We start from the raw sequence: 26228 nt of genomic DNA, 5'->3' as shown, positions 1-26228 counted from the left end.
ATTTATTTCACGACATATATGCACGTATTTTATCCACATGTAAATTCATTAATCTATTATACATGTACAAACACATAAATACTAAATAACAATAATACTTTTGATAACACGATAATTCGAAATAGTTTGAAAGTAAATTATTAGAAAACAGTAGATTCATGACATTAACATAATAAAAATTAGTCTAATACATCAATTTGAATAATTAGCGTCTTCATCTGTGTGAGGACCTCGGGTTGCTAATCTCATCTTAGGACAATTAACGATTAATAAACAATTAATCATGTATTTAAAAGAATACTCAAACCAAATAAATTTTTTTTTTAAAATATTGCACCTCGCTCGATCGGTTAAATCCGACCGATCGAGCGAGCTGGAAATCTCATTTCTCGGGTCTGAGCATAGTTTGGTCTCGCTCGATCGGTCAAATCCTACCGATCGAGCGAGCAAGAAATATTCAAGTTTCTGCCCAATAAAAACAGGCCTCGCTCGATCGGTGATATTCACCCGATCGAGCAGGCTCCTGTTCCAGAAAATGACAACACTATTTTCTTGCTGTCAATCTTGCATCATCAGTCCAAATGAATTCAATATCAACTCAATTCATGGTTTATAAATTCTAAAACATGCATATCAACATGTATAAAGTTTCAAGTATCAAATTATGCATTTAATACATCAATCGAATAGCGTAAAAACATGAAACAATAAGCTACACTACGTCTCAAAAGTGAGCTTCTAAAACAAAGTTTCATGTCAAATTCAATGCTATCTAACTACCATTCTTCAGCTTAAAACCCGAGTCCACACATGTTAGGTCTCGCTCCCGAGCTATCAACGTCATCTCAGACTAGCTCCTGCCCCATCTGTTGCAATGCACACATACAAAATAAAGCAACGACCGGATAAACTCCGGTGAGAAATCATCTCAGTATAAGCAATATATCAAAAGCGTTAAATAAATCATTTCAAATAACTCTAAACATAACCACTCAAGAATAGAGTAATTAACGCTTCGAATAAGAATTGATTCATATAAATTCGTTGCCATCAAAATTCATAAATGATCTTGACATGGATATCCATCTATCGTAGTCATTCTGAACTCGAAAATAAGGTCGCCTCAGACCTTGGCATAGAATCAATTCAATAGCATATCATATCGTAAACATATCGACTCAAACTCAAAGATCCACTACCTGAGATGGATCGACAACATCAAAATCAAATCAAAATAATAAACAAGTATGTGGTTTTGGCGGAACAACTCAAGAAACGTCATTCTCGAGTTTCAAAATTCCTGACTCGCGATGTCGTCATTATACCTTCGTATTTCCTCTGTTTTGAACGCTTCAAATCTGAAACATAGCATCAAAACATTCATATCAAGCTTCATTCTATTCAATCATTTTAGAATCGAGTCACAATCATCAATATATCTTCAATCAAAATCATTTCAAACTCACTTCTTCTTCTTCGGTTCGAATTCGGAGTCTTGAGTCGTTACCCTTCAAACTAGTCTGAAACTGAGAAATAAAATTGCTATATCAACGATAACATCTAAAAGAACATCTCATCTCAGTCATAAGCTATCAAAACGGCTTCAAATCATCAATCGACGACGTAAAAATTAAAAATCGGTAACCGACAAAATATCGAATTCGAATCTAACTTATTTAACTTCATGAACGTGTGATATATCAGCACTATAACCTCATACACCAGCATATCAAACACAATCAGCTGCTATAACTCTCTATATACATGCTGGAAATCATAACAAGTTCATTCAATGATCAATCTTCGATTCGGTTTCGAATATACGAGGTAGAAACGTTCAAGAATATGAACATACAATCAAATTTTGATCTCTATCAAATTTCAATCTTCGAAACATGCCGAAATAAATCAAGACTTACATAAAGTCGAAGTACTCATCGTAAGGATTCCAGAACTCTTTTCGGAATCGAAATCGGACGATCGGATCAAAAGTTACGGCGATTTAAAGAATCGAAATTCAAAGAAATTGAAAATATCTCGGCTCTCTGCTTCAGATTTTCTGATGAACTATGTGAATACACGTGTCCATGCTGAATAATCTGATTAAAATCGGATAGGTATTGCATAAATTGCAAGTTAGTTCCTGAACCTTCGTAAATTGCAATTCAGTCATCGGCCCTCTTTTTAATTCAATTTCAATCCAAAATAATTTAAGAATATTAAAATTTAATCGAAACTCTAAATATTCCCAAATTAAATATACTTGTATTAGAATTAAATAAATTCGGATTAATTAAATAATTCTGGTCTTTTGCACGTTAGCCCTTCAAACTTTGATATTTGCAAATCAGTCCCTGATCGGGTTGAATCCTCAAAATTAATCTTCTTTAATTCCCGAAACATGAAATTTAATCTCAAATTCCATAAATATTCAATTTGAATATTTATTCTTTTAATTTAAGAATTCTCGGAATTTAATTCTCAAAATCCGTAAATTCTCAAATTAAATATTTTCGGCTCGGAAATTAAATCTATAATTTCTTTCGCTTCTCAAATCAATATTAGCCCATAATATGGAATTTAATTCTCAAATCCCATAATTATTAATTTAATATTTCTGGGCCTTACAATCTGGTTCCTCTTCACTTTCAGAATCTTCAGTACCATTTTCAGATGCATCATTTTCGCTTGGCATTGCATCGACCCCAATTTCATCTTCGTACCGAACACACACATCAACAAGTTCTTGAGAAGTTAGCAAGAACTGTGTTTCAATTGTATGGTGTTCACTTTGTTGATTCTGGAGTGCATCACTATTGTTTATTTCTCCACCAGTTGCACTACACCCAGTCTGAGGAAAAACACGTTGTTTCAGTTGCACTACGTACATCCAATCTCCTGACGTTTTTCTAGTCGTGGGGTATGTCAAATAAACAACCTGTGTCGCCTGTACTGCAAATACAAATGGCTCATGATATTGTAGTCTGCGGTGATGGTTAATCTCTACAAGCTTGTATTTGTTATGAACTCGTGTACCCAATCTTGGATTCGGATCGTACCATGAGCACTTGAATAAACATGTTTTTGCCTCAGGTAATCAAAATTATTCAATCTCAACAATCTCTTCTAACACTCCGTAGAAATTGTTACCCCTTCTCGTTCGACTCCTCTGCGATTTATATCTGAGATGTTGGCAAACCTTACACTCTATGAGATTCGAATCAGTTCTCCAATAAATCATACAATTATTTTGACAGGAATCAATCTTCTCAACAGGCAACCCTAACTCACTAATTAATTTTTTGGTGCTGTAAAAACTATCTGGCACATTATTTTCCTTGGGACATAGTTTCGCCATTAACTGACACATTTGATCCACATTACTTTCAGACATATTCATTGTGCTTCAATTTGAAGGATTTCAGAAATTAATGAGAGTTGAGTTATCCCGTGAGGATTTTCTGCCCATATTTCTGACTCAGTCGATTTCAGCTTATCGAAAAGATTTTTGGCATATTCGTTTGGAATTTCTACTGTATCAGATGTTGCCGCATTTATATTATCATTGAAGTTCAAATTGGTGTGCTTGTCTACAGTTTGATAGGAGGAGGAAGGACCTTCATGGTAATAATTAGTATCACCAATTGATGAATGAGGAATGTTCTCAGTTACAGTACGAAACACATTTTCGGCATCACGATTTAGATTTTTATGGGAAGGAACCTCAGAGAAATTCACATATGGAAGTGATGGACGTATATATTCTTCGCCATGGTGTATCCAACGATGATATCCAGGCACAAATCCATGTTGCCCTAAATGGACTTTAACTGTATTCTCATCTAAATACTGTTTGTTTCTGCATTTATTAAGGTTGCATGGACAACGCATTTCACCATCCGATAAACAACGAGGATGTCTTTTAGCAAATTCTACGAATAAATCAACACCAATAAAAAACTCATTTCTTATGTAACCATTGTGTAAACGATTGTACATCCAATCACGACTAGTATCCGCCATAAAATTCAAAATCCCTATTCAAAAACAAAATTGAATATAACTCTCATGACAAACAATTATATTTTAAATTTAAAATATAATTAATAAATTATATTCTAACCATGCATATATTAATAATTAATAATTATAATAAACAGATTTAAATCATAAGATATAAATAAACAAAACATTCTAAAACACTAAAATTAAATTGAAACTAAACGAAATTGGCAACAAAAACAATTTATGGTAATTGTTTAAAAAAATTTACTTTAATATTTTGTATTATTACATAGATTGATACATAATTTTTACGTTTTAGAATAATAATTAATGATGAAGAATTTACAGATAAAAATTTATATTATTATTTTTTGGCTACCGTAAAATAATAGTAATTTGATGAAATTGAAAAATAAAAAACGTGTACTTGTGGAAAAAAACTTATAACCATAATTTTATAAATTTAACCGGAATTCAACATCTCAAAAAGTTGTCCTTCAACTATATGTAATTTTTTTAATATAAATATATATTATTTCATATAATACTAAATTTTAAAAAAAAAATTAGTATTATATTTACACGTTTATTAATGTTTTTATCAAGTCATTCAATAATGTATCACTTGTAATATTCTATCAACTTATTAATTATTAGAATTTCGGTTTTTATTATTCCCCATGTACTAAGTCCAAACTAAACATGCTTAACATGCTAAAACACAACAATATACAATAAACATGCTAAACATGCTAAAACCCAGCAATTACAATAAAACTAATTAAACATATTTACTAACTTATACATACGTATTTATATATATATATATGTATATTATATATACCTCTATATATGAAGATGGCAGAACCGGCGGCAGAGGCGGCGGCGACGGTACGGCGGTGCGGCGGCGGCTGCCAAAAAACCATACATGCATTGCAAATGTAAAATTTTTTTTACAAAAATTATATGCTATTTTTTTCCTTTATATAAACATACAAATTAATTAATTATACTACAAAAATTACAAGGCCTTAAACTTACCGACGGAGCAGCGGAAGGCGGCGGCCGGAGAAGACGAAGGAGGGCGGCGACCGCGTCCAGAGGGCGAGGCAACCTTCGTAAGTAAAGTTTACACATTAGAAACACATTCAAAGATTTTCAAATCATTCAAAATATTTTGAAACATTTACAAATATATATATATATATATATATACCTGAAAATGGATGAGCGGGCTTGGGGCGGCGACGAGCGGCCGGGCTTCGGGCGACGACGAGCGGCCGGGCTTGGGCGGTGAACGGCGGCAAAGGGAAATGTGTTGGCGTGGTAGAAGAACAAAATGGAAGAAGGGGAAAAAGTGTGGTGGGTAGGTTTGGGTGTCATAAATATCTGGTTATTAGCGACGTTTTGATTTACTTTACTCGCTAATTGCGACGTTTTAAGAAATTAAATGTCGCTAATAGCGACGAATTTAGTAATAACGTTGCTATTAGTGACGTGTTTTATTCCGTCGCTAGTAATGACGTTTTATTAAAAGCGTAGTTAACAGCGACGAAACTTAAAATTTCGTCTCTAATTTTAACGACATGTGTTTAGTGTTGTCGCTATTAGCGACGGAACATATACGTTCGTCACTAATATTGATATGTACACTGTTAACGACACCCTGCGTTGTTGAAATTTGTCGCAACTAGCGACGAACATCATCGATTGTGATCGTCGTCTTCACTATTAGCGACGCTTATTGTAATTTTAGTCGCTAATACCAGCGACTAATCTTTAAAAATGTCGTTAAATATACACTAGTTGTAATTAACGACGGTCTACTTATGGTTAGTCGCTAATAGCGATGTTTTTGTAATATTCGTCGCTAAAATTAGGAACAAATTTTAATAATTTGTCGCTAAACACCGTGTTTTTTTGTAGTGTGTATCGTGAGATTTGATAAATTAAAATTTTGTATTGAATTTTTTGTGGTGTAAAAATTGTTGTACAAATTTGGTTGTACATGTAGCATTGCTCTAAGATTCGTGACTCTGGATACATCGACATACAACTGATCATGACTAAAAAAGATTCTTCAAAAGAACAGCACATGAGATAATAATTGAACCTAACTTTCTGTTAATTGTCCTTCCAAAACATTAAACATGATTTTTGAGTCTTGTAATGATCAATGTAGTGTAATGGCATAATCTAAGAGAATAATCTATGTTTTGCAACAACATAACCAGAGTTCCAATCTTTAAGTTTAAATCATTATTTGGTACCCCTAAACATCTTGTTCCATTAGAATTCATGGTACGTATGTGCATCATTCAGTAGATCAACATTTCTATCCGAGTGACACATAGTATCAAAATTTAAAGACAACATTCCCTCGAAATTGGTTAAAAAATTATTTGTTCATTTATGAATTGAATGACATCAAAGTCAACCAAAATAGCTCACTACTGAAAATATGCAGTATCATTGAATTGTTGCCTAGAGACGAATACATACTCTTAACTATTGTTGTAATAAAATCATTGCAATCTTTCAGCAAAAGTTCATAGGAAATATGGTTGTCGCATAACCGTCATTTGGTTCTCCAATTTTTTCATCTCATAATTACCAATCTATTCCGAAAATTGCTTAATTTAGATATTTTTCATCAGAAACTAGATTTTTTAGTCACATATTTTTCGTCAATCTCAAAAATGTGCAATGTCTCCAAAAATACGAAGATTTAATAGTGACTAGAACAATTTTTTTGTCGACGGTCATTTGGAAAAATATGCAATATTTGTCGAAAATCACTAATGAAAACAACTCTTTCCCAAGGCAAATGAAAAGCTTAGAGGATTGACAAATCTCAAACTTATTTTTTGAAAGCAATTTCAAACATTACCTATCTTTTGCATTTTTTTTTAAATCCAAAGCTTCGAAACAAAAATTATGTGTCATTGGAACCTCATATCAAACGATAGGTTTAAAATTTATGGTAAGCTTTGAAAGAGAACTCTCTTACTTATATTGCATGTTGATTCCTTATTAGCAATAAATGGAATCGTAAAGCGGGAACGAGGAGTTCTTTCACCATATGAAGAAGATGTGCTATACCACTAGACATCATATTCAAGACAATTTCTTTTTTCTATCTCAAGCATACAGACAGAGTCTTCCAGACAAATGTGTTTCCAGTTCTTCCATATCCATAGGGATTTTCATTAATCGATTCGGTTCAGCTGGATAATTTTTTTTCGATTTTTTCGGTCTTGAAAATATATAATTCGAACATTTTCCTTTGATTAGGTTCGGTTTTTGTTTATATGGCTTTGATAAATATTTTAAATTAATAATAAATATATATTTTAATATATAATATATTATCTGTTTAGATAATTTTTTAGTAAAACCTTCAAAATTTAAATATAAACTCTAAATTAATTAAATAAACAACAATCAACTAAAAATTATTCAAATTAAAATTATTTTTATATCACTAAATATCGTTTCATAAAATATTTAATTTAAATTAAACTATTAATCTTATGAAATATCTGTTTTTTCAGTTCATTCGATTTTGATATATATAATCCGAAATCAAGCCATATAAATTTCGGTTTTAGCCGTTATGTCCGAATTTAAAAAATCGCTTTTTGTTTCAATGTTTGATTTCTTTCATTTGAATTTATATTTTCGGTTTTAACGAAAGTTTGAACACATATAATTGTCCGGATTTGAGTTGACTGTTCACTTTTTCTTACTGATCTTCTTGAATGGGTTTCGAATTTATATTGTAAAAAATGTTTTTTTTTTATTGTTCGATGAGGATGAAATTTTATTGTTTGAGCTGAAACTATAAACAAATTTATGCCAGGTAGTATGAATTTCCTCGTGGCGAAGTTTGGTAAATATTTGAATGATGCACAATTTTCAAATGGATGGGAGCTTCGATCCTACAGAGAAGGGGTATCACCTTCATCTTTGCCTATTGAAGCTGTGCGAGAAGTAGGGATGTAAATGAGTCGAACAGTTCGCGAGCTGTTCGGATCTCGATTCGTTAAAAGCTCGTTTGAGCTCGTTTAATGAGATTCGTAAGGCAAACGAACCAAGCTCGAGCTTTACAATATTCGGCTAGTTAGCTCGTGAACATGCTCGTTAACAGACTCGTTAGCTCGTTAACAAGCTCGTAAGTCATCTCTTAGACGAAAAAATAATAGTATTGATATTTAATTTATAAATTTAGAATTTACTTATGAAAAATATTGAAAAATCTATAAAAATTAATTTATTAGAATAAAATTACAAATTTTAATAATAATATTATATTTTTTTCAAATATATAATTTTGTTTTTAATTAATTTAATGAATATTTAAATTTATAGTTTAAATATATTAAGCTCGTTTGGGCTCGATAAAAGCTCGAATAAGCTCGTGAGCCATGAATATATTCGTTAAATAAGCTCGGGCTCGGCTCGGTCATTAATGAACCGAGCTTGAACATTCAAAAGCTCGGCTCGTCTCGTCTCATTTACATCCCTAACGAGAAGGAAAAGAATGGCGTCACGGTATGCTTACGTACTGTTTATGTGATGCTAGCTCGCGGTTTTAATGGTTCTTTGATGCGTGATGAACTTTTTCCATGTTTCAATTGGTGTTAGATTGCTGTGTACTAAGTTTCAAGATTGAATTTTTCAGTGGCCAAAGCAGTTGAATGCTCCCCTGGAAGTCATTGATCCTAAGATTTGCCGACATTATAAAAGGCTAGAAACATGCAGTGCAGGTGACAACGCAGAGCAAACCTTGGATTCAACAAGGAATGCTTTCGACTTTGACTACTTCAATGCCTTGCAAAGGCAGGCTGGAGTACTCTTCTCTGACCAGACATCGTATGTAAGTGAAAGAACACGAGCCATCGTTAATGGATACGCCATGAACCAAGCCATGTTCTTCTTCGACTTCCAGAGGGCAGTTATAAAAATGGGACTTCTTGATATCAAAGGAGGTTCGAAGGGAGGGGTTAGGTATAGTTGTCGCAAGATCAATTAACTGATTCTTCCATGTCAGAGGGTAAACATGCATAGGATCATCTGGACCTGTTACTGCATGCTCTCTGTTTCACATCTACTGTTAAAGTAAAGCATCTTCTTGCTATATAATTCTCCACCACAAAACTCGTATTGTAAAGAACTAAATTATTTCATTACACAAGGGGAAGAAATTTTAATCTTACCATGTCAGCTAAATAATAGATCTCCAGGTTTATTTTAAATTAACAAACTTAACACTCGTGTCTCATCTCTTGCCACAGAGTTGACATCGAATACAAGTGTAGCACCTATATGTTTACAGCAAACAAAGCACCGACAGTAACCACCAATATTCAAAGGCTCTCTCCTAGTACCCATAAGAAGTTCTCCTCATCATCCTCATAAACTCATCTGCACTAACTTCACCATCACCTGCATATAGTGAAGGAAATTTACCCGTGTGGGAAATTGGGGGGAAAAGAAAAAACCATTGACGTTTTGAATATCATTCGCACAAATAATCAGCTCAGAGATGAAATAAACTCTAAGAAGCTAAAATTATGACCTTTATTAAGAAGTCTCGACTATGAGCAAAGAGGAAGAGTTCGTGCAGAAAACACAATCGGCATTTTCTTATTTCATTTCATTTTTCAGGCAGCTTTTGGAGAAATGTCTGTGTACACATGTAACGTTACGTCGCGCACACATGCACACGAGCCATTTGTTTGTTCATGTGAAAAGTGAGACAAGAAATTCATGAAAATCGATAGCAATGCCTTTACCAAAATAGTATAATACATTTAGCATTACCATATCACCCCAATTGTACAACCAAGTAATACAGCTTTCCTAATTATCCCCAGGTTCAAGCTAATACAAAGCAAACAATTTTGAAACACACAATGGATCTGGTTCTGGTATTTCATTATAAGCTAATACAAAGCAAACAATTTTGAAACACACAATGGATCTGGTTCTGGTATTTCATTATTTGATACCCTCCTTCAGGTTTTGTCCAAAACAGGTTTTGTAGCAATTAGGAAAAATGCATTATAATTGACGTTCAAAATATTTCTGCTGCCCAGTTCGTGAAAGACACTAATATAAAAAAGCATGTAGGTCAAGCACAAAACATGCCTTGAACAATCAACTACTTTCCATACACAATTACCACCCTCTAAGCAAAACCCGTCTTCAGACGAATTTGGTGACGGTCGACATCCAGCAATTTGGAAGAGTTCTTTTTATATCTCCTCGGGTCTTTTGGGTCTGGTTATTGCTCTTTTTTCCATTTTTTTTTCAATCTTTTAATCTAAATTTCTAACTGTTATGTAGATTGAAATTTATTTGGTTAATATTATTTTATCACGCTTATTTGCAATTATATTGGTTAAATTTTTTATGTTAAAGCAAATAATTATTTTTGATAATCGTATTTTGGAGGCTTAAATTCTAGATTTGGGATTAATAACTCATAGTTTGTAACTAATCATTAGTTTATTATATATATGCCCTTATGTTGAATTTGATCAGATACACACCATTCGTTTTCTCCTTCAATACACTTCACGTCTGAAAGGGCTGGGCTTCAAAACCCCTTCGGAGCCTTGCTTTAATAGCTATGATGCAGCCTAGCTTAAAATATCCCACAATTCCACTATCCATGTCTAGTCAACTTTAAAATCAATAGCAAAATGGGCAATCAATTATGTTTCTAGAGCAAACACATGTAATGCATTTAAGACTTGACATGATCTCTTATTACGTGCTCCAATATATTATTCAGCCCTTAATATAAAAGACATAGGCCCAAGAGTTCTCAAGGCCCTGGGAGAATCTAGATATGGAGAGGGGAATAAAACGCGAAGTAGGGGATGTTAAATGCATTCTATTATTTTCTATATGAGTTTTGTTTCTAGCATTGCCAATGTTCTAAGAAGCGGTAGGTCGTAGGCGGACGAACGGTCACTCACTGTCTAGAAATGATTAGGCGGCCGCCTAGGCAGGTTTTTTTTTAACCTAAATATCTAATTCACCTAGAGGGTTACCAGCCTAAATATCTAATTCGCCCTAGACGGTTTTTCTTTTTAGCTTAAATATCTGATTCTTCTTGTTCATCTTAATATTTCTCCAATAATTTTTTTTTATCGAATTCAAACTCAAAATTCATCTCATATTCTTCATCTGATACAAATTAATCGGAAAATCTGTCAAATAATCTTTTTTAAAAGTTTAAAATTAAAAAAATAAAAATTATAAATTATATATTAATCTAGATGGTCATCTAGTCAGATTTTGAGCCGCCTAAGCTGCAATTAGGCATTCTAGGCGGCTGATTAATAAAATAGCACTCGGATGCATCAACTGCCTAAGCATCGGGACGGTGAGCAACCGCCTAGGCGGTCCTAGATGCCACCTTTTAGAACAGTGCTTAAGATTAGTGTTAATTGTCTGTTAGGATTCTCGGTAACCTACTTGTCTTAGAACTAGGATTAGTAGTATATAAGTCTTTCACCTCCATTCAGATATTAATTCAGTATCAATTATACAATTTCATATCATTTTATCTCAATTTAGACTTCCGAGGAATAAGTTGAGCAAGCAGCAAATAGGGCAAGTGGGTTTTCCAGGGCTAGGTACACATGGGTCTTTTCTCGGTCAACTAGGTCGCTGAGATGTTGGATGGGCTATTAAGTATTAACAACGGTAGATTATATCAAACTGGCTGAATACTGAATAGAATATGAGCTAGAAGTCGCACAACATCACACAGATAGCATATACCATGAACTCGTTTTTTATGCATTGGGGAATTTAGGAGCTGGGTTGGTAACTCGCAAGTTTACTCGAGTATTTTGGAGTTTCACAAATTTTGGTCAGATTTGCCTATTGAGAACATCAGATCAGCACAGCAAGGCTGTCACTGCCATTTTGGAGAAGGTGGGAGCACAGAGTCGAATGCAGATTGATTCCTCAATCTCAAATACAAAAATTGTCATTGTTGGAAGGGGAATTATAATGGATTATTGTAGCAGATATTATGGTGTTGCTGCACAAGAAGTATCCTCATGATCGTGCTCTATCGACTATGCTTTATGCTTATAAGCTATTTGCAGGCACTTTGACTTACTTTTCCAGATATAGTTATTGATGGATCCTATGCACATTCTCATGGGGCTCAAAGATTAGCATTTTTCTCCAATTTGGTATCCTGTGTTGAAATTGGAGACCAAATTGGTGATGCCATCTTGAATTATGTTGATCAAGAATTAACTTTAAATTTGAAAGTCATGGTTCAACAATTACGTCCAGCTAAGGAAGATGAAAAAAATTCATCCCCTTAAATCATCATGGGTGTGGTCCTCGGAATTGACAAGAAACAGGTGCTGCGCATTGATGAAATGGGAACAATGGCTTAAAGAGGGGTAGGTTACGAAGATCAACTGCTAAAGCTTGCATGTGTGCAGCATGAACAAAGGACCTAACTCTTGTTGATGTAGAATATGTAACCATGCAAGATAAAGAGAGTGGAATTATGGGACTCATACAGCAGCTGTATTTTATTGGGGAAAAACACGGACGGCTCTTGATTTTGCCCCGAAACTGCAGGTTTTTAACGAAAGAGTCAAATATTTACGATAACTAAGGCATGGGCTGAAGAGTATCCTCTTGGTTTCCACTATTTTGCGAATGAGTACTGCGACCTCGGTTTTGAGATGGCCATCTTTGATATTGGTTGGAAGGATGCGGAATTTAAAGAAGATCAAGTTTCATGTCCCTTGTCTTGAGGGCAATCCTGATTTTCAAGAAGTGGTATTATTACATGCTCCAATAATTTTTTATACGAAGGACATAGGCCCAAGGGTTCCCAAAGCCTTGGAAAGAACCTACATGTAGGGGGGGAGAGTGGAATAAAACGTGAAAGGGAGGGTTGTTACGTTCATTCTATTATTTTCCTAGAAAGTTTTGTTACTAGCATTGCTAGGGGAGAGCAACAGCTCTTTTACAGAGTTGATACTCTTGGTTTCACTTTCATTTCAGCTATCAAAATTATATTTCATCTAAAAAGTCGGGGTCAAAACATCTCTCCATCATAAAGAGCTTTGATTGAGGACATGTGCAGACTACATATTAGACAAAGTTACAGAGATTCTCTAGCTGAAATTTTCAGGATTTCAGATGGAAGTAGCGGTGCTTCAGAAAAAAAATATGCCTAAAGCAATTTGAAAAGGCCTACTTTAAAAATTGGTGTCAAAACTCAACAAATGTCTAGTTCAAATCAGTAAAATTGAACAGGCATGACAAATTATGCACCAGAAGCGGAGATAAAGTACACTTACGGTCTCGATCTGCTTCATCAATCATGTCTTGAATCTCTTTCTCACTAAAATTTTCACCCAACTCCTTCCCTATGCGCTGGATATCAGCAAAAGAAATCTTTCCCTGCATTTAGATGTTGAAGAACAAGTTTTAAGATGAAGATATCATAAAATGTACAAAACCAGCAACTCACATTTTTATCTTGGTCAATTATATTAAAAGCCTTCATGAGCTCTTCTTTGGTGTCCCTTTCTCCAAATTTTGCTGTCATCATGTGACAGAATTCATCAAAGTCTATAGCACCACTGCCATCTTTGTCTACTTCAGCTATCATTCCATTAATTTCCTGCAGAAACAATCAAGTCTTCAAACCATATGGAATTATTCTTTAGAAAATATTGACAAATAGCATTAACAAATGCAAGAATAACAAGCTTTGAAAGGACCGACAGTTACTAATGCGTAAATTAAGAAAACACGGAAATTTCGAAGAAATTTTGTGAATGGACATTTCTTTGGGAGTTTTTTTAAAGAATATACCACATCAATGATGAAAATGATATAACTTGCAAATTATAAACATTAGAGAAACCATAAAATATCTGAACCAAATGTAGACTAGTCACTCAGGTATCTAGTGCTCAACTTATTGTTTCCTGTGGCAACATCATGCCAGATGTTATGCTTGCCTAAGTAGCATCAAAGGGACAATATACTGGAAAATGGTAGCAAATATAATCTACTAACCATGTTGTTATGGCAGCAGATATCCAAAATAAAATGAAGACTTCCTGAAAACCAGCCAGCCATATAACCTTTTATATTGAGGTTTAGCAAGAATCCCTATAAATTATTAATGTGTTCAAATGAACACAATAGTCCACCTGCCAACAAATATGCAAGAATTCTAAAATTTCTTGAGATCAAACTCTTCAAGAAATCCAAAAGCATATGCCAGGAAACTTCTAAGCCGCTTCTAGAGTTCATAGGCATAAGCATCAACCAGGTTTGTGCAATTAACGAATTAAGAATTTTACAATTCTGTGGTAAACAAGTAATAAAACAATGGAAACTCCTTTCAGTTACCTCAGCTGGAAAAATAACTAATATATTAGCATAAGAAGTAACTTAAAACAGTTCTGGATTACTGTAATTTTACAGGTCAATGATCATGGAAAATGTGGGCTTAAATTGAAAGTCTTTCCAACTTTAAATCCTAAGAGTTTGCATCTGCGAAAATTACAGCAAATCAGAAGGCCCCGGCATTTTTTTATGAGTCAGGCGAAGCGGATTCATAGACATGCATACCACAATTACAAATAAGAAATTATACTCTAGTTTCTAGTGGCAACACATATTAAAAAGGATATTCGCTAGAGTATCATCATGTCCATTACCTCTTCCGACATTTCAAAACCAAGAGCCCTGTAGAAGAAACCAAAAAAGATACTTAGATTTCACTTCCAGCATGCAGGATTTTCAAATCTTTCTTGAGTTTTTGACAACACACAAACCTCATTGCAACATTCAACTCTTTGGCATCAATGTTTCCTGTAAAATGTATTTATTATAAACAACACTCAGTTCGGGCAGGATAATAACATACATTTAGTCACTCTATTTTATAGTTATTTAAATACCAGAGCCATCAGTGTCAAAAAGTTCAAAAGCTTCCTTTATCTCCTGCCTTTTCTGTTGAGTCAACCCATGATGGCGCCGAGGTTTATCTTTCCTAGACATTCCTCTGTAAAGTGTTGCCTGCAAGAAAGGTTGTAAAAAGTATTGTGCGTAAATACAAAAGCAATTATTGAAATATAGAGAGCGAAAGTGAGATAAAGAAGAAGATGGAGAGAAAGTGTGTTGCACCTATGATGACTCAAGTTCAATGAAACTTGAAAGTTGATAAATAGAGCTAATTACATACACGTCCCCTCAAGTTTATCATAATTACTAAAAACCCAACTAACTTTGAAAATTACACATACCTCCCCACAGGTTTATATCACACTTACGTTTACACCCGTCAACTTTAAAAATTATATATATACCCTCTCAGAGTTTTTTAAATACCTTATAATTACCACCTTTTGTGCACTAATTTTAAAAAGTATGAAAGTTTAAAAAATAACTAGTATCTCGACGCACGCGTTGCGTCCTTTCTACTGTCCAATTTTTAACTGAAAATAATAAATAATAATAATAATAAATAGTGAAATTAAAAAATAACATTTTTGAAATAAATATCCATAAAGAACAAAAAAGTATTATGAGAATAACATTCTCGGAAATAAGTAGTTATTAATAGACAAAATAAAATGGCACTATTGTAAATAAATATATACTAAAGGTCTAATCAAAGGAGGGGTTGGCCATACGAACATAATAACCCCTCAACTTTAATAAAATTGAACAGATTTATTTAAAGAAAAAAGTACCAAGAGTTTAATACAAAAATAAAACTAAACCAAAATAGAAATTTTTATTTTGGTTTTGAACTTTAAAACTCAAAAATATTAAAGTTTAAGCGATGTATTTAAAACTAAATCGATAAAACCAAACCAAAATATATTTATAATTTGATTTTTTTATTTGTCGTTTGCTCTTATTTTAATTTTTTGGTTTAATTTTTCACTTAAATATATCACGTAAACTGTAACATTGCTTTTACAAAACTATTTTGGTTTTGTTTTATCGATTTTATTTTCAAAACACATCGCGTAAACTCACTATTCTGAAAGGCGGAGCCTGGGACCGCCTAGGTTACCGACCGAACTGAATTTAGTTTCTTTAGGTCGTGTTTTTTCATTGTTTGTTATCCCAAATAGGGATGAGCATTCCGTAAGTTCGGTTACCGACCGAACTGAATTTAGAATAACTTAACCGAACCATTTTTTTAAAAGAGAGGATGTGCAAATTTCCCACTTCTAGCACAAGACTACTGATTAATGGAGGAGATGGGTTTTAAAGCACATAGCTTATGATGGGTATACAAAGACCTAAGAAACTTTTACTGAAGGGCTGATATAATACTACCATTCAAGCACAAGACTGCCTATTAAGAATCCATCAAATCAAGTTAAGAATTCATCGAATCAATAAAATTTGAACTGAATAAATGAGCACGAGAAGGCAATACACAAAACCCAACACATCAAGATTCAAGATCACACCAGCATATGATCTAATCAACGCAAGTTTTCCATTAGTTCAGCTGCAGAACCGTGCAAATTATCAAAAAAATAAGCCTGAAAATCAGTCGTTTTTTTTACAAGTAAAAGCATAAGACTTCATGTGAGTTCAGATTAAGAACATCACAAAAATTACAAACAAATGAAAATTAATCGAAGAGGCAGAGTCACTGTTTTTATGTAGGGAGGATTGGGAAGTCAACCTGTCACCACGCTCTAACAGTCTATTCACTTGATCAATGCGGCCATCAATTCAATTATCCAATATGAAAGACACAAGCAACTCTTCGACATCCTTCTCAGGTACATTAAGTTACTAAAAGTAACACAAGGATGTCTCTGAAACTTTAAACTATGTTGCAAACACCCAAAAACTTCCAATTGATGTTTAAAGAGACATGCCAAAAACTTGTGAAATTGGAACAGAAAACAGATTAATGAGTTTCTAAGTCTTCCCTTTCCTGACACTTCTTTTAAAGATTAACAGCATGATATAAGATTAATTGCTCAAATTAACAAACACCACCACAGATCGAGTCATGGATATAGAAAAAAAAAGAAGCAAAATCTAACATAGACCCCACCAATGCTGTAATGATAAAGTATTCGGGGAAAATGTTAAAAGGTCTTTTGAACAAACAGAAAATCCTTGAGGTTGAGAGACGCGGCCGGGTGGAAACAAAAACAACTATAAATCGAAAAAAAATATATATAAAATAAATGAATCGTTCAATTACCATGAGCTTTGAATGACAGAGGTGGGAGAATGAGAGTACCCTTTTCTGTAAGACCTAAATGAACAAAAAGAAATTGAAATCGTGATCAAATTAAACCCAGGACTTCTGAAATATTGTGCCCTAAACACACCTTGTAATCGTGTAATTGAAAAAAAAAAAAATCAAATCGAAGAAAAATTCAAATGATGGAGAAGATTTACCCTTTGCTGCAAAGAGTTTATGGGGAAGCGAGGAATCCGTCGAATTTACTCTCTTGCTATGGTGGCGAGGGGGGATTCTACGAGTGTAATACGTTGACCACACCGCTTAGAGCATCCACAACCCATCTCATTAATAACACAAATAACATCATCCACATCATCAAAAGTTATGGGTCCCATTGTTAATAACACATCATTCTTTCCACCCACAATCCTATTAACATTAACACTCATTATTTATGGGTCCCGCATTCCACTCAATAATATAAAAATATTTTATATTAAATAACTACATTTTAAATATGTTTAAAATAATAATTATTTTCGAAATAATAATCTTATTTTTTTTAGTTTTATTTTATGAATTTAAATAAATAATAATTAAAAATTATTAAAATTTTATTAATTATTTATTTACCGTTTTTAATATTTTATTTAAATAATATTATTATTATTTTAATATATTATTTAATTCAAATATAAAAATTAAATTTCAATGTTTTTAGTAATAAATTAAATTGCAATTAAATATATAATAAAAATACAAAATGAATACATAAAAAAACCATCAATATATTTCAAAAAATAAGACAATTAAAAAAAAGGAAAAATAATTGGAACAACACGTGGGACCCACCCACTAACATAAAAAATTAAAAAAAAATCGAAAGGGGGACGTTCATAACATTGAACGTCCACCCTCTCTCTCCATTATTAATTCCCCTCCACAATGGGGAATAATGGAGAGAGCATGTTAAATGGGTGTTAATAACACCCATTTAACATGCATTGTGGATGCCCTTATGTCCGAGGAGATGAATGATTGTTGCCAACGTGACATCTCTGATATCTTTTTTTTTTTATTTTTAGAATATCTTTTTTTTTAGGAAATAAATAATTGATTGTATTGTGTATAGCATATTTTTTGTTGAAATATTGTGAAATATTTTGTTCGTGTATATTCTTCAATTTAACATTCCACATTAGTCAATGAACTCTGACTCCTATGGAATGGGATCTCCTTTGGAGTCACTCCTTTTTAAAGGAGGAGATAAATAATTTTAATAAATATATTTTACGAAAAAAAAAAACTATGTGTTAAGTGAAAATTATATATTTGATGATAATAATATATTCAAATTTATAAAAATATATATCAACGTAAGCGCTGTGATTGTAATATTCTTCTACCAAATAATTACTGTATAACCTAAACAAATATAAAGAATCATGGGGTTAAATATTAAAAAACTTTGGGTTTGTTCATTTACGATGGTTTGGTTTGGTTTGGTTTTACTTTAAAAATTTACAATTTTAATTCTGTATTTTTTTTTGGGTTTTGTATACTAATGTCATATTTCATAATTAATCTCGTGTCTTTCAATTTGTTACGGTTTTAATATTTTATCGTGTGCACACAAACACAATACACATTGCGTGTGAAGTAGTTAATAATTTATATGATGCGCCTTATATGGCTTATGGCGTACGGGCCCGACGACAAACATAAATGAAAGTTTGTGAATTTCACTTTGAATTATAGACATAATTTTATTTTTTTAAAATATAGTGGAAATAAAATAGCTAAAGCGATATGTTACGGAAGATTTACATGTGGTTTATTGAAAATTTTATATTATCCTTAGGACAATATCGCAGTTAACTAATTATGAATTCCATTTTTATTATTTCTTATGGGATTATTTTATGTTACACCTGGAATACTTCTCCTCCAATGATGTGGTCAAATGTCAATCATTGGATCATTAACACATATGTCAATTTTAATAAAACTATAAGGTCTCACGTGATCTAATGATATTAAAATAGGGGGAGAAACACTCCCGATGTAGCATAGACTAACCCCAATTTATGTCATACTACTCAGTCTCTCAAATGTTTCTTCCGGCAACGTTTCTCACTCCTATTCAAATTTTAGTTTTAAAAAAGAAAAAAATCACAATTTCAACCATTTTCAAAATTGCGAATTCTCAGTGCCATGGGCTCAGATTTGCTGGAGTTTCATCGTGTTCAATTGGTTAGTTTGTCAAAGGCTCTTTGGCAATCGATCGGTAAATTCCTTCATTTTCCCCCAAAACTTAGTGGGTTAGCTTGATAATTTTTTTTAGTTAGTTTCATTCTTGATCGATTGTCCTTAATTCAGGATTTGCATGAAAAAATTTCTTGAATAATATTTTATTCATATTTAATGTAAATTATCGATTTAATTTTGTCATGTTAGGATCCAACATGTTTGAATATCTATCAATTCGGGATAATTCCTAAATATATTCTTCTAGTTTCGTTATTGAGCCAATTATATCCCTTTTGTTTTTCGTATCCTGAAAATATCCATTTTCAATTAAAAAGTGTCTCGAACATGTCCTTGAAACTAAATAATACATATTCTGCCCTTTATTTTCCAATTTTATTAAAGTTATGCATAAGCTCATCATGCTTCCGTAAGATTAATTAAAATTAAATACCTCTTTGACCATAGTGTCGTCGGGTCATACCTGCCGAGTTTTACGAAGTGCTCCTCACACTCAACCACGTAGTCGCAACATATGGTTTCTGCACAACCTCCTTCAACAACACCCAGCACAGCCTTAATTTATTTTCTACCTTAAGGCGTATGGTATATAAAATTAATTATAAAATATAAGCATGGATGAACAAGAGACTTAGAAAATTTATTCAGACAACATATTATTACATAAATCAACCTCCTTTGAAGAGGAGGAGATAACTAGTTTAGCTACACATAGTAGCCTTGTTCTTGAAATACATAAAACCGAAATTTAACACAAACTCAGAAAGAGAAATATTACAATAATTTTTATTTCGTAAGAAAATTGAAGGGAATGATCGATGTCTTCAGCTTCCTCAAAATCCTGTATTTATAGCCGAAGTTCCACTCGTTTCACCGAAAAACTTCAGGGAATCTTACAACTGTCTTGAATTCTTTATGTCATTATTGATGACATCTTTTGCTAGTGGGAGAGTCACATGCCCGATGGCATCTTTTACTAGTGGAGGAGTCACATGCTTGACTTTTTCTTTTGGATTTATTCTCCTCACATGCCTTCTTTATTGTTGTCGGGGCATCTTTTGCTTTTGCAGTGGGCCCCTGGAAAAACGCGGTTTTGGTGGTCCCTGTCCACCTTTGCTTGTCTCGGAAAAATCTTTTCGATCCGTTCGGGGTTTGAAGATTTTTCCGAATTCTGGCTCCTTCTGGTTTGGAAATTCTGGGCAGATATTCTCTGACCATCTTCCGATATGAGCCATGTTACAAAATTTCGGCGAGTTTCTTTACTCCACGTTAGCTTGTTGTTCCACAAAAAGTTCCTCTTCTTTTCGAAGAGTTCTTCCGCAAAAGCTGTAGTTTTTCCTGCCATTGTGTTTAATAGGAATGATCCGTTCACAGAATTTTGATAAAATTTGAACGAAAACTTGACCTTATCCATCTCAGTGAGACAAACCCAAATGCCCCATGCCCTTCTGGTTGAGATTTCATTTTCTCCAAAAGTGGGCACCAATGGTATTTCTTCAGATATAGGATCCTTGATAAATCTTTGATTATTCATGTCAGGTCTCCTTAGCTTGATGAAATGAAAGGGATCGTGTGATCCTTTCCCTGTTGGTTTTGGAGCTGCACTAAAGAAGTATAACTCGAGCACATCTCCTCTGGACAAATGATCATTATTTGCCCATGTTTCTTGGACTGCTTTCTGAATTCATTTTGATAGTTGTGATATTTCCTGGAAGCCTGGTGAAGTTTTATTAACTGAGGCTAGAGCCCCAAATTCATACCATAGCGTTACATCCTTATGATTGACATTGTTTTTTTATCCAAACCCTTGGATATATTCCTGCAACATCAACCCTGCAAGTGATCGGGTTGATTTCACTTCTTGTGCTTAATTTCTCTCATCTTTGTTGGTAAACCTGAAATGGAGAAATGACAGCTGGGTTAGTATCGATCTTATATTTTCCCTTGTCGGTGTGGGGCCTAAGATTGATCTCTTCCTCTTTTACCGCAGAGGCGGAGGGTTGACTTGATGAGTTATCATTATCAATTGTTGTTTTATCTAGATCATCAAAAGCTGATGATAGATTAGCGCTTGTTTCTTGAGTATTATAATCCTCAACATATTGTTTTACAACCGATGGCTGTATTTCTTGTTCTTGTAAAACCAATGATTTTAACATTTCTTGTTTTTGAGAAACCAGTGGTTTTTCTATGGCACGCATAATTGGCTCTTGAATAGCAGCCCATAGTTGAGTTTGAGCTTGCATACATCCTGTGATTCGATTGGATACTTTGATCCGATCAGCTTGTTGTAACTTGCCCGCCATATCGGCACTTAGGATAAGCTGGTTGAACTCGGTTTGAAGCAGCCCAAGGTGTTCCCTGAAATGCCTCTGCATTTTCATGATGGAATCTACGTCACTTCCTTTCATCTCTTGTTAAGAAATCTGCAATAATATTTTCATGAGATTTAATAATAACAATATCAAAAATATAATTTTGACATAAAGTTTGTCATCTTAATAACCTAGCTTTCTCAGGTTTAGATTCAATCGTATTCCTTAGGAAAGCTTTTACCTGAGTGTTATCAACCTTCAAAGTGAATTTTTTAGCAAGTAAAAATAATGGCCATTTTTCGAAAGTCCTTTTAACTGCATAAAATATCTTCTCGTTGATATGTCATCTGATAGCTTAATATTCTGAAAAAAGACCGCTACAGTATCTGCATGGTATTTCTCCATCCAGAGTGATCTTAGTAAGCACTTCTGCCCACCATTCATCACTAGCATCCGTAAATAACACCAGATCATCTTCATCCACGGGTATAGCCATTTTTGGGAGATTCTTACATATCTTCTTTAATTGGTTCACCCCTTTAGTATGGTCATCGGTCCATATAAACCTTGCATCTTTTTTTAACAAAGGGCTGAACACCTTTCTGTACATTGCCAGATTGTTTATGAACATCCCTGTAAAATTAACTACTCCTAGAAAACTTTGGAGTTGTTTTACATCTTTGAGTTTATCTGGAAAATTCTTTACATTTTCCACAATATGGGATTGTAGAATTATTCCAGTTTCATCAATCTCAATCCCAAGGAATTCAATTTTTCTTGTGGCTATGACTGCTTTCTTTTCAGATAAAATCAGTCCTTCTTGTTTACAAATTTTAGAGAAAATCTCTAAATGTTTAACATGTTCATCTATATTTTTTGATGTTATAAGAATATCATCAATATAAACAAACATGAAGTTGAAATAATCTTTAAAAAGATTATCCATTTTTATTTGAAATATTTGGGGTGCATTAGCCAATCCCATAGGCATAACTTCCCAGATATAATGTCCTTGTGGTGTAGAGAAGGCTGTGAATTTCTTACTGCCTTCCTCCATTCGAATCTGGTAGAATCCAGACTTACAATCAAATTTTGAGAACACTTTAGCATTTTGTACACAGCTAATTAGATGTTATCTACTAGGTATGAAGTACCCATCAAACTCCAGGATTTTATTAATACCTTGGTAGTTAATAACTAACCTGGGTTTCCCTCTTTTTATTTCACCATGATTTTTTGACCAGAAAACCTTGATAACCATTCTTATATCCCTTTGATCTGTTATGTTCATTGGGATAGACTTATATCTGACAAATTCATACTTTTTGTCTTCCTTTAGAGTAAGACTGGCTTTGAGTTGATTTCTATCCCACCATGCCAAAGAATGCTCATTGTAACTTTCTTTGATCCTTTTTTTGACATCTTCAAGGGATACCTTATTTTCTAACTCTATATCTCTGTGATTTAGAGTTACTTTGAGAAGCTCCATATCCTCTATTTGGAGTTCTTGTTCTCTTGTTATTTTCAACATGGTTTCTCCAAACCTTCTTGGATTTTTCATTTTTGGGTGAAAAATTTGTCCTTTATCACCACGCTGGCTGCGAAATATTATCGGTAATTATCGATAAAAAGCAACCTTGAGTCTTTGAACGATAATTTTATGATCACAAATTGTAGTGAACATAAGTCTTCTTGACTCGTTGTCTTGTGTGTACTTCTTAAACATTTGTAAGAAGTTATTTCCTAACAGGATGTCTGCTCCTATATCATGGAAATAGATTGGTGGTGTTTTTACCTTGTACCAGGGTGTTTGACCTGCTCCTCCCACAAGGATCTCTGCTTGTGTTTATTCCTTTGCAAAGAATTAAAATTCTTCGAGAGAAATCTCGTCCAGCAATTTTTGGCAATTCTTCTTCACATTCTTCAGGGAAGACTCCCCTTTTTTCTGTACAAGTTCCTTCTCCCGAGTCAATATAAGCTGCAAAGTATTCAGCCTTATATTGTTCATACAACATACCAATCGGAATGTATATGGAGAAAGGACTTGTCGTCATTTTTTAAAGGGATTACTAAATGGCCCCGCCATTTTTAACAGGCTATGTTGTACCTTAGTAATCCGATTAAGACTATTCACCTTTAGTTTTTCTAAGGCTTCAGAAGGTAGAGTATGGTTACTCCTTTCTACTTACTCAATGCGTTCTAGTAAATCATGTTCATGACTTACTAATTTCAACAATTGCTTCTTCCTCTGTTTGTGAACAGAGTTTTCGAATCTGATTAAGGGATTGTCCCTTATCCAATTGTCTTGGTTTTCCATCTCGTAGAATTCTTATTGAATCCTCCAAGTATTTTCTTTTGTCATAAACTCTATTCCTTTTTCAAGGCGTTTTCATGGTTTATGGTCCTCCAGAAACTCTAGGCCAAGAATGAGCTGATCCACTTCTTTTCCTGGAATTCCACAGATTTGAACTTCCAATTCTCCAATATTTATTAATGCTTGGTAAGTTCCTGTTACCTGCTGCTCTAAATAGTAAATCGAGTTACAAGGAAATTGGTTCCTGTGACTTGTAATTTCAAATACTATTTTGACTTCTTTCCATCCTTCTGGAGATCTAAGTTTTTCTATTATCGAAAACTCCTTTTCTTCTGGTGGAATTTCCTGAATAGGATATTTTTCCACCTTCGACTTGTCATTCGGTCACTTTGGAAAGATAACCTACGGGGTTCTATTTTAAGATCTCTGTATAGAATCGGTTTATCTTGTATTTGAATGTCTGTTTCTTGAATTAAAGAAAACTCGATTTTTTTCGGGTATATTGCTTGAGCAACTTTCCCAAAGCTTTTTGGAATTTCAATAAACTCATTTCTAATAAATAATTCAGAATGATGAGTATTAGAAAGAACATATGAAATTTGATAGGTAATAGAATATGGTCTATTATCTCCCTTCATTAATCTTTTTTCCTTGAAGTTTTGATGCAACGTCAAGGCTCGACTAAAGTCTCTGTCAGCTAAATTGTAGGTTATTCTTGGATAAATAACTCCTACAATTTTTCCTGCACATAGATTTCCTGAGATCGTACCCAGAACAACATCTTGGATATTTCTCATTCTTTTATCACATACTACGATATCAATGGGTGAATCTATTCCTTCTTTAAAAGTTGCCTTGATCATTATTTGGATTGTTCCAATATGAATCCAAGACATCGTTCTTGCTACCTCGCTTTTCAGCTTTTGCAATTCCTCTCTTACTTCTTCAAAATGAATTAACTGCATCTCTATTTGATTACTTGTTAACTCCATAGGGATTGTCATTTCCCTTCTGGATACTTTGTAAATCAAATGATGTCTTCTTTGTCTAAGCCCTAGGTTGCCTAAGACTCTTTCTACTTGTCCTGCCGAAAATCCTTGGTACTTTTGTAATGTTGGATTTTCTCTCATAATCCTTTGGACCATATTATGAGCGTGGTTTGACTAAAAAACCCAGCCAAACTCTCATGTGTGTCGTGTCGAAACACTTTTTCTTTATTCTGATTCTGATTCATCTTCAGATTCATCTTGGTTAAACAATATCTCTTCTTCGTATATACATTCATCTGAGGGGATATCCTCAAATTGATATACTTGGACTAGATCTTGAAAGAAGACCGCATCATCCATATCTGGTGTTGCTTCAAATAGTTTAACTTCTTTTTCTCTTGTTTTCTGGACAGTTTGTAGATATATGGCCTCTAGCTCCACATGTCCAGCAATTGCAATCCTTAAAACTTTCACTTGCTCTCGTATGAGTTCTTCTAAAAGTTCTTCTAGATGGTGTTCTTTCCCTGCTTTGTGATGAGTTTGTTGCTGGGGATGCTCGTGTAGGTCCACTTCTTCTACCAGATCTATAGGCTCTGGCCTTTTGTTTGGACCAAAATGTTCTTGGTTTTCAACAACTTTTCATTCTTTTATTATAGGAATTATTTCTGAATTTCTTCCTCTTAAATCCCTGTGATTTATTCCCTATAACCGTAGGGAGATCATTTTCTCTACAATATAGAGGAGTATGCTTATTAATACCCCTTATTTTCTTGTAGTTCTTCTGTAATGCTGTCATATGGCACCATTCCGCCAATTTACCTTTCAAAAAGGAGACGCGTCTTGCCAATGTATCAAGATTACCTGGAACGTATTCTTTTATCAGCATTTCTCTCCAGGAGCTTGACATTTTTGCGAAAAATAGCTGAATTGCTATATTTTCTTCAACTCCCGAATTCCATCTGTATTTGGTGAATAACATAATATATTCATCAACTAAACAGATATCATGTAACTCGAGGCTATACATAGCTTGAGTATATCTTTTCTTTTTCTATGTATCTTGATTATTGAAATAGTCTACCCCTATGAAT

General features: G+C 33.7%; 1 protein-coding gene and 1 long non-coding RNA gene across 2 annotated transcripts; both read right to left on the bottom strand.

Annotated features, from left to right (window-relative positions):
• Positions 1-612: 612 nt before the first annotated feature.
• On the bottom strand, positions 613-5358 carry LOC140867433 (uncharacterized). The gene is made up of 5 exons (XR_012145144.1): positions 5222-5358; positions 5047-5119; positions 4850-4916; positions 1467-1526; positions 613-1358 (listed from the first exon to the last, which is right to left on the bottom strand). It is a non-coding gene; the product is annotated as an uncharacterized lncRNA (long non-coding RNA).
• Positions 5359-8800: 3442 nt separating this feature from the next.
• Positions 8801-17575, bottom strand: LOC140864554 (caltractin-like). Its single transcript, XM_073268813.1, has 8 exons — positions 17467-17575; positions 17267-17320; positions 14982-15099; positions 14856-14892; positions 14739-14766; positions 13535-13687; positions 13362-13464; positions 8801-9453 (listed from the first exon to the last, which is right to left on the bottom strand). Exons 2-8 carry the CDS (start codon positions 17267-17269, stop codon positions 9389-9391), a joined length of 507 nt encoding a protein of 168 aa, XP_073124914.1. The 5' UTR covers positions 17270-17320; positions 17467-17575; the 3' UTR covers positions 8801-9388.
• Positions 17576-26228: the final 8653 nt, after the last annotated feature.

Source organism: Henckelia pumila, chromosome 4, assembly GCF_033568475.1.
Source record: "Henckelia pumila isolate YLH828 chromosome 4, ASM3356847v2, whole genome shotgun sequence".
Classification (NCBI taxonomy): domain Eukaryota; kingdom Viridiplantae; phylum Streptophyta; class Magnoliopsida; order Lamiales; family Gesneriaceae; genus Henckelia; species Henckelia pumila.
Note: the sequence above shows the minus strand (reverse complement) of the source record. Positions and strands in the feature narration are given on the sequence as shown.

What these genes read in the sequence shown, in the direction of transcription:
- LOC140864554 (XM_073268813.1), bottom strand. An exon ending in GAGTTGAATGTTGCAATGAG is followed by an intron (nt 14,767 to 14,855) that starts GTTTGTGTGTTG and finishes TTTCTTCTACAG; the next exon opens with GGCTCTTGGTTTTGAAATGT. An exon ending in TAATTGACCAAGATAAAAAT is followed by an intron (nt 13,465 to 13,534) that starts GTGAGTTGCTGG and finishes ATCTAAATGCAG; the next exon opens with GGAAAGATTTCTTTTGCTGA.